The following is an 11734-nucleotide window of genomic DNA, read 5'->3' on the forward strand; positions in this document are numbered from 1 at the left end:
TTTTCTATTGCATATACATATATAAAATATTTAACTTGCAAAGATGCAGATGTTTTATGTATTTGTATTTATTTATGTATGTATTCATTTATTTTTAAATCAAAGTACTAGTCACTAGTGCTACAAACCAACTTAATTTTAGAGAGCCTACCAGCAGGGTCTTCAAAAATGTGTAGCATCCCTCTGCACTCATTTAAGTCATGTGTTAGTTATATATTAAAGTTTAACCGTAGTCAGCTATAAAGTGTTCTTGTTTCTCTTTTATACATTTACTGTATAGGCTTTCGACGCAAGGCAGGGCAGGACGGAGGGTGCAGGCAGTGGTAGAGTGTGCCTGGGGGAGGGGTGGGTTTGATTGGAGGGGAACGCGAGGGGTTGATGCTCCACCAGAGCAGGGAGTGCTGAGGGGGGTTGCACGGAGAGAAAGAAGGGCCTGTACCATTGTTCATGAGCAGGAACAAAGGGTCGCACGGGCACTTTTCCTCGTTACCCCCTTGAGTCCGGTTCCCTTTTTATCACAGTCTACAACTACCAGCGCAGAAGCTGCATTTTGCAACTGCTTTTCGCACACCACCATGGTTTGAACGGGCTGATGTTTCAGCTCACCTCGCTTTAAGAACAGCGACCGACAGACCGGGATTAAAATCAGGGAGCACCCGGGAGAGAGAGCGTCGAATTCCAGCTTGGATTCCTGCAGGTGCGCTTAGGCTTTAGTGCAACGTTAATTCATAGCAACGTGTCGTTTTTAAGCGAGAAAGCGTGACAATAAATGCGTTGAATTGGGTCGTCATGGTGATGCTGTTTACGCTGTTGGGATAAGCAGAGAACCTGTGCGGGGCCTCGCCTGTGTTCCGAGCCAGGCCAGGCTAAGCTAGGCTATCAAGTTTGTCGTTATCATTGACCAATATCGAGACTCGCTAAGAAGCAGTTGCTAAAAATAAATCTGCAAACGTGGTTTAAATAAAGTACTGTGTCTTTTAATAATGCTTTAATGCACTTTTATGAAATGTATTAAGTAGTGTGGCTACACCTTAGTAGTAGCTTAGCACAAATGTTTTCAACAACAGAGAGAGGATTTAAGTGCTTACTATGAATCTGTGTGAATGTTTTAAATGCAGTCCATTGCAATGAAATGAGTTTTAATGGCTTGAAATTATTATTTGGGATTAAATTGGACCTTTTTTTTTACTTTGTGTGTAAATAGCATTATAAAACATTGTTGTTATTCTGGTAAATTCAGTGTGAGCTTTAATCAAATAGTGTGTGTAATTCTTAAGAACATAGCTGAGAATTAATTAGAGCATTGTTTCTCAGGTAGACTATAAAAAGCAGCTCTAAAGAGAGTAGTTGAAAAAGAATGTGCATGTCTTAGTGTATTTTTTATTATGCTTATTACTTTACTCACAAAGCCACAATATTCACAGGATGGAGCATTAGACTAGTAGAATGATAGAGTGTGGCATAATTTCCCCAGCTTTTCTTGTTGACTGTAATGCAAAACCTGGAAATATCATGGAAATGTAATATTGTGAAAAGCCATGGATGTTTAGCTTCTTATATATTGTGACACATGTGCATGAATCATAAAGTGCGCTTTGTGCATAATGTTGTATTACAGTAATTGACTGAATTGTGCATTGCAATAGATTTGTCTTTGTTTGCATGTTTTTGGATCATTGCTTTGAGCTTGCTTTTAAATTGCACAAACTAGAGTTATGGGAATCCTCCATACGGGATGGGGGATGGGCTGTCATGAGCTACAGAGAAATAATCACAATGTCACATGATCACATAATGGTGTTTGCTGACCAGGGTGTGGGGTGACCAGGGTGTCATCAATCTTTAAAAAAAAAATGCATTTATTATTTTAGAGAAAGATAATTAAACATTAAAGATACAATTTCTTTCAGTCTCAGATCAGCATGCATTTCACTAGCTAATTGCAAGGCTAGACAGTAAACAAGAATAGCACAAATCTTTTTATATATATATATATATATATATATATATATATATACACAGGGATAAGTCTGGATAAAAATAGATGTCTTATAGTCTGTGAATGGACTCTAAATATTAATGTCTGAATGGTATTATATATCTCATTATCTTTCTGTGTTTCCTACTCTAGGCTGTTCGTCCAAGTCATTCAAGCTGTACTCCCCAAAGGAGCCCCCCAACGGTAGTGCCTTCCCTCCATTTCACCCAGGCGCAATGCTGGATAGAGATGTGGGGTAAGATTTATGATGTGATTAGTGTTTTACAGTGTGTGTCTGTGTGTGTGTGGCCATTTTCTAGTTTTAAAGTAATAGTTGTTTGACATCTAGCTAACATTTTCAAAAGTAAACTGATAGTACACTAAATATTTGCTGTTAAAGTTGCTTATTTGAAGGTCTTCATAATGCTGCTTCTATTTCAGTCCGACGCCGATGTATCCCCCCTCTTACATGGAGCCTGGAATAGGGTAAGTACTTATTTGACACTTGACATCTTTGTCTACAGTAGTATATTTTCAGAAGACATTCAATGAGTGTAAATTAGGGATGTAATGATATCAAAATCTTACAGTAGAATAATATCTCGATATGTTGTCCACGAAATGATATTTATTGCAATATTTAAAAAAAAAAGACAAAGATTTGGAAAGAAATGACAATTTTGTACATTTTAAAGTTAAATTATTCTATCTGATGCACTTTGAGAGTTCAAAGTTAAGAGCTCCAACCCAAACTTATTGTAAGCCTTTCTTTTCTGTCTTGTAAAATACTGCTTTTTTTATAATATTTGGTTATTTTCTTGAGAAAAGTATTATTATTCATGATATATTAGTCAATATCACACGCACTATTCAAAAGTTTGTGGTAATTAAGATTTTTGAGTTATTTAAAAGAAATTTAGTACAATTTTAAATGTAATTTATTCCTGTGATGGCAAAGTTGAATTTTCAGAATCATTACTCCAGTCTTACGTGTCACATGATCCTTCAGAAGTCATTCTGCTGATTTGCTGCTGAAGAAACATTTCCTATCAGTCTTGCTGAATAAATGTTAATTTCTTTGGGGGGAAAAAAACTTCATATTGATGTCATGTTACAGGAGGCACACACCGTATGGAAATCAGACAGACTACAGAATATTTGAGCTCAACAAAAGACTACAGAATTGGACGGAGGTAAAGAAAAAAATAAACCCGTCACATTCATGGTTCACATTTTCATGGTATAAAAAATTTAACTAGGGAGTAACAGAAATCCTATTCATTTGCTGAAACGTAAACGGCAGTTTGTTTGCATGCATGCAAATCATGCAAACACATGCAATGTTGATTGTTTAGCTAATATAATTTTTTTAAAATTAAGATTAAAAATGAATTGTTTTTTTATGCTTTCTCAGCAGGACTGTGACAATTTATGGTGGGATGCGTTCACTACAGAGTTTTTCGAAGATGATGCAATGCTGACGATCACTTTCTGTCTTGAAGATGGGCCTAAACGATATAGTAATGTCCTGTTTTAAAAACGTCACTTCAGTATTTTAGTGTGTTTGCATTTGAGTTTGACCTGAATGACTGACTGTAGTCATAGACATAAGGAAATGCATTCATGTTCTGGTTTTCTCTTCTGTTCCCATAATAAATCCAAAATTGTATCCTGTTTCCAGCTATTGGAAGGACGTTGATCCCTCGGTACTTCAGGAGTATTTTTGAGGGTGGCGCCACAGAACTCTTCTATGTGCTGAAACATCCCAAGGAGTCTTTCCACAATAACTTTGTGTCGCTGGACTGCGATCAGTGCACTATGGTTACACAGAATGGCAAACCCATGTTCACACAGGTATCATTTTCCACTGTTTATTGACACAGTTTTAAAACATTAACTAAGCATATCCTTTGGAATGATCACAATACAACTCACTTCCTGCAGTTTATTATCAGAATTAAGTCCTAAAAAATAGCCTTTGTGTTACCCGTTCATTTCCTTTTCAAAGTGAATGTGGTGTCAAAAAAGGCATACATTAACTCTTGTTGTGATCTTAAATGGATTTCATAGTACTTCCATTAAATAAGCTCGACAATAAGTACATAACAATTAACCTCATAACAGGCCTTCTGCATAATTGTCAATTGAAATAACACAGAAGACCTGTCATCTCCTCAGGTGTGTGTGGAGGGCAGACTGTACCTCGAGTTTATGTTTGATGACATGATGCGTATAAAGACGTGGCACTTCAGCATCAGACAGCACAGAGAGGTCGTGCCGAGGAGCATCCTGGCAATGCATGTGAGTTTGGGATATTTATTTCAGTCCTTTGTTGCTACAGCTTCTCTTCACATAATCACAGTACTTTTTAATATTGACAATCCTTATTGATTTGTCTTAGAGCCCCTACCCAAGTATTTACACATCTGTTCAGGATTTTTTTTTTTAAGAAATTAAATGGATTGTTTACCCAAAAATGAATATTTTAACATCAATTACTCACCCTCATATTGTTGCAAAACCTATATGACCTTCTTTTACCTTTGGGATATTTTTGATGAAATCCAAGAGCTCTCTGGCCCTGCATAGACAGCATCGAAACTGACACGTTCAAGGCCCAGAAAGGTAGTAAGGACATTGTTGAAATAGTCCATGTGACATCAGTGGTTCAACTGTAAATTTATGAAGCTACGAGAATAATTTTTTGTGCACAAAAAACAGAAATACTGACTTTATTCAACAATTTCTTCTCTTCCGTATAAACACGTTACAACATGTCAGTTGTGTTGCTGTCTATGCAGGGTCAGAAAGCTCACAAAATTCAGTAAAAATATCTTAATTTGTGTTCCAAAAATCAGTACGGGTTTGGAACGACCTGTGAGTGAGTAATTAATGACAGTATTTTAATTTTTGGGTGAACTATATCTTTAATACATTAAATTGATCAAAAGTAACAGTAAACACATTCATAATTCTGCAAATGATTTTGGTTCAAATAAATGCGGTTTCAATTCATCATCCTGATTTTAAGAAGATTTTATTTCACAGTGTTTTTGATTAAGTAATGTAACATAGGTTAATATAAAATCTACAGACCCCAAACTTTTAAGCTGTATTTTTGCATTAATTCAGACCATTTTTCCAGTTTCATTTCCTAGATAATTTCAGCTGTATATATGCTGTTCTTTATTGTTTTACTTAATAATTTAGGATGTTTTAAAAGGCTAATATCTCCAATATTATTTCTTACCTTTTAACTGTGCTTGTAGTTGTCTATACTTCTGTTTACATTAATTTATTAAGTTCCTTCCCCAACAGGCCCAAGACCCCCAAATGCTTGACCAGCTATCAAAAAACATCACAAGATGTGGCTTATCTAACTCTACATTGAACTACCTCCGAGTAAGTTAATTTCCATCAGTCTACAGAACTATGTATGTGAATTAAAAAAAACATCTCTAACAGGTTTTTTTCTCTCCCACAGCTTTGTGTAATCCTGGAGCCCATGCAGGAGCTGATGTCCAGACACAAGACCTACAGTCTCAGCCCGCGAGACTGCCTCAAAACCTGTCTTTTTCAGAAATGGCAGCGGATGGTGGCCCCACCAGGTAAGAATCAGGCGAGTGTCCAGTGATGGGAATTACAACATTATAAGTAAACAGTGTTACTTTTTACAGTAACGAGTAATAAAATGAATGACTGTTTCCCCCATTACAACGCCGTTACTGACAATAAAATGAGGCATTACTATAATTTTGCTCACTGAAGCGGTTTTCATCCGAATAGACGCTCTCTCAGCCGTAGGACCTGCAAAGCTGCGCATCGCGTTGCGTTCTTCTTCTGAGGTAAATTCTGGCTTATTCCTCTGAGCGTGTCTTCTTCCAGAAACGAAAAGTAGCCAAGATGAACTTGATGAATGTTCACGTTTGTTTTACGGAGGTGATGTGGGGGTTTACCTACATGTCCGTGCGTCTCACGTGGATGTTTAAAAATTTGAAAAGCGGAGCCGTTGATGGGCGTGATTACATTAGAGATTATGAGTTTAGATGGGGGGAAAAACTAGAGCTCGCGTTGGTATCATACGGATTACTTCATCAGAGAATATTTGTTTTCGATGTGACTGACTTTATTTAAAAGTAAGCTTTCTATGCATATATTTCTCATGTCTGTGAGGCAGGTATTCACTGAGACTCAGGTTGTTTTATTTACGTGTGTGAAGAGAGGTGATGGAGACCTAGACGGCAGAGAGCGCACCCTGATTTGTTTTCTTTATTTTACAAAAGCACAGTGTTTTGTTATTATGACTATACACAAATTAGATCCATTGCGGTTTCAAACAATATCTTATTCTTCTCTGTATGATCAAAAATGATAGTATTTTTAGTTCATTTTGTGGTCATCAAGAAAAAAAAACGACACAGACCGTGAGATGTTTTTCATGTCTTTGTGTTGAAGCAACCCCAATAAGGTGATATTTAGCAACTGGAAGGTGTCCCACAGCAACATTAAAATAGTGTAGATTAGTGTACAATGTTTTATTCATATAACATTTAATATTTGAAAAAAAAACATAACACGATACTATTTGTGAGAGGCAACCTGTAACTATAACTAATTACTTTTTTAAAGTAACATGCCCAAAACTGCCGGTATCCCACATGAGTCTCTGATATCTCCTCTTGCTCTTTTTCCAGCCGAGCCAGCAAGACAAGCCCCCAACAAGCGAAGGAAACGAAAAATGTCCGGCGGCAGCACGATGAGTTCTGGCGGGGGCAACAACAATAACAACAGCAACAGTAAAAAGAAAAGTCCAGCCAGCAGTTTTGCGCTCTCCAGCCAGGTACCTGTAAGCATCTCATTTTGATGTCCATTTTGAGCTATGGGAGACGGGTAGAAGGGTGGAGGGTGGACCATTGCTTGTTTTCAAGTTATGCGTAATATTAGGAAGACAGACCCAACATAGAGACAAGCGGACATGATCCAATGCTGGGCAGTCCCTGGTCCTTTAGGGCCGCAGGTCTGTGGGGTTTTTGTGCTTTTTGTCAGTCTGTTGGGTGTTTTGAGCTCCAGAGACGCAGCCAACACTAGAGACCCGAGGTGGAATGATCCCTGTGCAGCACTCAAGGATCCGGGATGCCCACCATGGCAGAGCTATTTAGTGTTCAGCATGGTGAACGTAGCCTTTTCACATACAGCACTGCTGGTTTAAGTTCCTGTGGCTGGTGGGGCTTGTAGTGGGCAGAATAGTGGAGGTGTAGAAAGCCGTCGCGTCCCCCTACGGAGCACCCCCGGCATGCGGGGATAATGTTTGCGCCCCTTCCTGTCCCCTGCAGGATGTGATGGTGGTGGGAGAGCCCACTCTGATGGGAGGGGAGTTCGGGGACGAGGATGAGCGGCTCATCACGCGGCTGGAGAACACACAGTTTGATGCGGCCAATGGCATCGACGACGAGGACAGTTTCAACAGTTCCCCCGCCCTGGGCACCAACAGCCCCTGGAACAGCAAAGCTCCCTCCAGCCAGGAGAGCAAAAATGACAACCCCACCTCACAGTCATCGCAGTAGAAGTGTTAGGGGCTAGCGAAAGGCTCGAGGACACCTCGCTCGCTCACTCGCACGACCCGGTCCTAGTCTTCTGCCTTGACGAATCCTCAATTGGTCACGACGTGAAATTAGCCCTCCTCATCCTCCTCCTCCTCTGTCGCCATCAGACATGCCGTTTTGTTGATTCTTTTGTTTCTTTGAGAGTCGTTTTCCAACACCATCTCGATCAGGCTTAGCGATCAGGCTGTGGGTTATTGTTCCAACCTCGGGTCTCTCTGTGCGTGCTGTGCTTTGACACGCATGGCCGTTTCTGTTGTGCTCACTTGACAGGAAAGGATCACTTTTTAGCTTACCGTTTAGTGATATAACCATTGTGTGCACCTCAGATTCAAACCCAACGCTCCATTTTTTAAAAACTCAATTATTTGTTTTGTAGGACCTGGTTGGAACAAAAACCTGTACAGTTCCGGAGCTTGAGGACCGGAGTTGAGAACCACTACGTAAAGTCCTTTAAGTAAAACTAAGTAAAGTGTAAAGCATCGAGGTTCTTGAGTTTGGTCATGCCCGAAATGGTCACTGAGAGCTTGCCTGACCATTACGCCAGACTCAAAAGAAGTGTTTGATTTTGTTTATTTTGTTTTCTTTTATTGTTTGCATTCTGTTTGGTTTCTTGTTCTTCTTTTTTATTTTTTATAACAATTTCTAAAGAGAAAAAATAAGCAAGCAAACAAAAACTCTAAATATCCTTTGCACTCTTGTCACTGTATTTTGGATCTATTTTTCTTAAAAAATGATTATGATGAATTTTGTTCTTATTAAAACAAAAAATTGATAATCTTTAACTGGAAAACGCTGTCAATCTCAATGTAAAATAACAAATTTTGTATTGTTACTGTTATCAATATTATTGTAAGTAGATGCTACTTTGCTCTAAGCTTTACACCTGTCTGTCTTTCTGTTTCTGTTTTAATCATCTTTAAAAATGAGATTACATGATCATAGCATGTATGTCTGTGAACTGCATGTGTCAGACATTAGCTATCGCAGCTGTAACAGTCTCATTGTTCGCAGGATCTAAATCCGACACTGTTAGTACAACGGCTGGTGGCACATTTTGTCCTAAGACCGTAGCTATGAACATTTCATTTCCTGGAGATTTTTAGCCTATTGAAAGCTCAATGCCTGTCATTCACACTGATTAGTTTGCTTTAAAAGTCTAGGGAAAACATCAAATTAGTATGCCAGCCTTTGTTTGTTTTTGTTGTTTTTTTTTTACCCGATGCTACAGACCAAGGAGCAAGATCCTTTAATTGACACATTTATGTAATGATTTCATTTTTCATCATTTTGTTTGTGTATTGTGATTGTATATTTAAGATTGTAGCCAAGTTCTGTATAAGTGTAACTCTATTTACTCTTCTTTAGGACCCCTTCACCCCCTTCATATGTCAAAAGTAAAGCTAAACCTCTCATTTCAAACGGTTTCTAGATGCATTAAAGGTACAACTACCTTTTTCATGAGAAGGTAGATTATAGTTTTTAAGTCAATGTACAATGTATTTATTTTTTTAAAGTCTTTGCCATTGCATTATATATCGAGACGATACATGTTGCTGTGTATTTGATGTTGCCTTTGTACATTATTTCACTTTCTGTTTTTTTTTTCATTACCCTAAGATGATATATAAGTCCTTGAATATCCATGAGTTCTTATTAAACTTTGGATAATTTAATACAATCCAGAAGCCCCCTTGAGGTTACAGTGTATTGGGTTTTTAAAAACACCAGAGGGCACTCTATTGTAAGGCTTCCACTGACTTGGTCTAAGACTAAACTATAGATCCGAAATAATAATCTAAAATTAATTTCTTGAATATGTCATTAGTGAAATACAGTGTTGTTTCAGGTTCATTTCTCAAATCAGCCATAAAGCAGGTGTGCTTATTTCCGTTGTTTTCAGAGCCCCTTGTTTGTGGTTGTTTTACAGATATATTTTTGCCTCGTGTCTGCCATTGATAATTGATATATGGTACCAATAAAACACATTTTCACAAGCTATCATGCCTGGTACGTGGTTAAAATATGTACGTCAACAATACATCAAAAGCAATGAGAGGCTTCCTTAACAGAGTTTCTGGTAAGAAATATGAACAACTCTAATTGTAAATACTAGAGGGTTATTGACACTATATACTTCCAGGTAGAGCCTCTGCAAAGAGCTCCAAAACTTTAAGTGTTTTTTTTTTGTACTTTACGGTTAGAGTTGTGTTTGCCAACCTGGTTGTTTATAGTGACTGTAGCAATCTAAGGCCACCAGGAAGTATGTCCTGCTTTTTAACAGAACTGTAAATGGATACAGGAACAATAAGGAAACTATTTAAAATGTCCCATGAAAAATGTTTTTGTTCTTTGAGTAAGTTCAAGCAGGAACATCTTGGATCTTGAGTGAACATGTATATCCTTATTCATCTGCAGTTATGTTTTTGTGTTAAGAAGTGAAACTCAGGTCTATGATATTAATACATGGAATTAAAAAAAAAGGTACTTAAATGCACCTACTAATCATGCTTTAAATAAAAATAAGTCATTTGATATTTTTAAAGGGACAGTTCATACAAAAATGAAGTCTGTCACAATTTACTCATTCTCGTGTGGTTTGAAACTTTTCTTCTGCTACATATAAACAGGGTTCATACAAGGTGCTTGAAGTACTTGAATTTGACTTTTTTTTTTAATTTAAGGCCTGGAAAACCCTTGAAAATAACATTCCTGAAGAGGTATTTGAAAGTGCTTGAATTATTGAAAGTCGATGTATCAAATAAGTGTAGATTTTTTTCAATAAGCACATAGCTTTTCATAAAACATACCTTTTTTCACTTATTGTAGTTAATGTCTAGCGAGCTAAGTCAGTTGGAGTACTGACTGACTCTTGTAAACATTGCTGAAAACACGAAAAAGAGGAACAGATTAACCAAATCAATTGAGTCATTTACGCTAGAATCGCTCTGATTGATTCAAACTCGTGACTTCGATCATTCATTTCAAGTGACCAGATCAGTTAAAAGAGCCATTAATTTTAGAATTTCGACATCGCTTGTAATGATTTTAAAAAGCACGTAGTGATGGGTGAAACGGAGCTGCGGAAACTCCGAATCAGCGTCGCAAAATGATTCACGAAGCGCTCCAATCGAATCGCGAATCATTTGTTTCAGATCGGAACTTTAAATCGGAACGGGTTCGTGAATAATTTTGCAATTGAATGATTCAAATTAAATGATACCTGATTAGAAGTACCGATCTAAATCAAATGATTCACGATACGTGAAGGTCCGATCAAAGTCAAATGATTTGCGCTCCATGCTCCGAGTCCTTATATTCAGATTGGAACTTCAGAGAGGATCGTGAATCGCGAATCATTTGATTTAGTTCGGGACTTCGGAGAACTTATTGCGAATCATTGGTTTCAGATTAGGATTTTGGAGCAAGAATCTTTTTTTTCTTATTTGTTTCCCCTTAAACTGTAGAAAAAAAACCATTAAGGCAGTACAGTTATAAAAAAAGAAGAGAAAAAGTATGCACAAATACAAATCCCTTAAGAAAATTATCCATGGTTTTACTATAGTAAAAGTGTAGTCGGCTATACTTTGTAATACTTTAGTAGTAGCCTACTTTGCATGTGCTTCACTTTTTTTGAAATGTGAAAGACATTGCTTGATGAGAGTTGAATATAAATGTCCTTGATATAATTTTTTTTAATAAAAATAAAAAAGTAGTGCCTAAAGTCCTTGAAAGTCATGGAATTTATTTCGCAGTATCTGTATGAACCCTGTATATTTCTTTCTTTCTTTTTCTTATTTTTTGTTATAGCCTGTAATTTTGTCATTGTAATTTTTTTGTAAGTGACCAATGTTCGTTGTCATTAGTAGTAATTTTATAGGTATAAATTTGTCTTTAATAACTGTTTTATCTAAAATAAAAACAACAACAAAAAGAAAATACATTCGTTTAATTTTAGAAACAATTTTTTTTTTTTTTTTAAGAAACAACAGCAATTGAAAATCAAATGCATTTACCCTCAGTTTTAAATGTATTCCTTTCTAAAAACGGACCGGTCTTTATAAACTCAGATCCTCCCTCCCTCACTTTCTCTCCCTCCCATTTCAGTCTTACGTTCTTTTACCGCTTCACTCTTTTATTGACTCACTCAATGAAG

The 11734-nt window shown here is 37.2% G+C and overlaps 1 protein-coding gene and 1 non-coding gene across 13 annotated transcripts in view; both read left to right on the top strand.

Moving 5' to 3' along the window:
• The window catches only part of ldb1a (LIM domain binding 1a), a 34987-nt gene extending 25405 nt beyond the window's left edge, over nt 1-9582 (top strand). Inside the window, exons 1-11 of one of the 12 annotated variants that reach the window (XM_073833857.1) lie at nt 378-697; nt 2132-2234; nt 2420-2464; nt 3096-3171; nt 3393-3498; nt 3660-3832; nt 4157-4279; nt 5282-5380; nt 5463-5586; nt 6673-6824; nt 7312-9582. In XM_073833857.1, coding sequence (XP_073689958.1) covers nt 2215-2234; nt 2420-2464; nt 3096-3171; nt 3393-3498; nt 3660-3832; nt 4157-4279; nt 5282-5380; nt 5463-5586; nt 6673-6824; nt 7312-7542 — 1149 coding nt within the window. In that variant the 5' untranslated portion in view covers nt 378-697; nt 2132-2214 and the 3' untranslated portion in view covers nt 7543-9582. Of the gene's footprint in view, nt 1-377; nt 698-2131; nt 2235-2419; nt 2465-3095; nt 3172-3392; nt 3499-3659; nt 3833-4156; nt 4280-5281; nt 5381-5462; nt 5587-6672; nt 6825-7311 lie in introns of those variants that run through there. The other 11 variants (XM_073833849.1, XM_073833858.1, XM_073833851.1 and 8 more) reach the window with 11 other exon arrangements.
• On the top strand, nt 3952-4084 carry LOC141327452 (small nucleolar RNA SNORA13). The gene has a single exon (XR_012354746.1). It is a non-coding gene; the product is annotated as a small nucleolar RNA SNORA13 (small nucleolar RNA).
• Nucleotides 9583-11734: the final 2152 nt, after the last annotated feature.

This window comes from Garra rufa, chromosome 2 (assembly GCF_049309525.1).
Source record: "Garra rufa chromosome 2, GarRuf1.0, whole genome shotgun sequence".
Taxonomy (NCBI): Eukaryota; Metazoa; Chordata; class Actinopteri; order Cypriniformes; family Cyprinidae; genus Garra; species Garra rufa.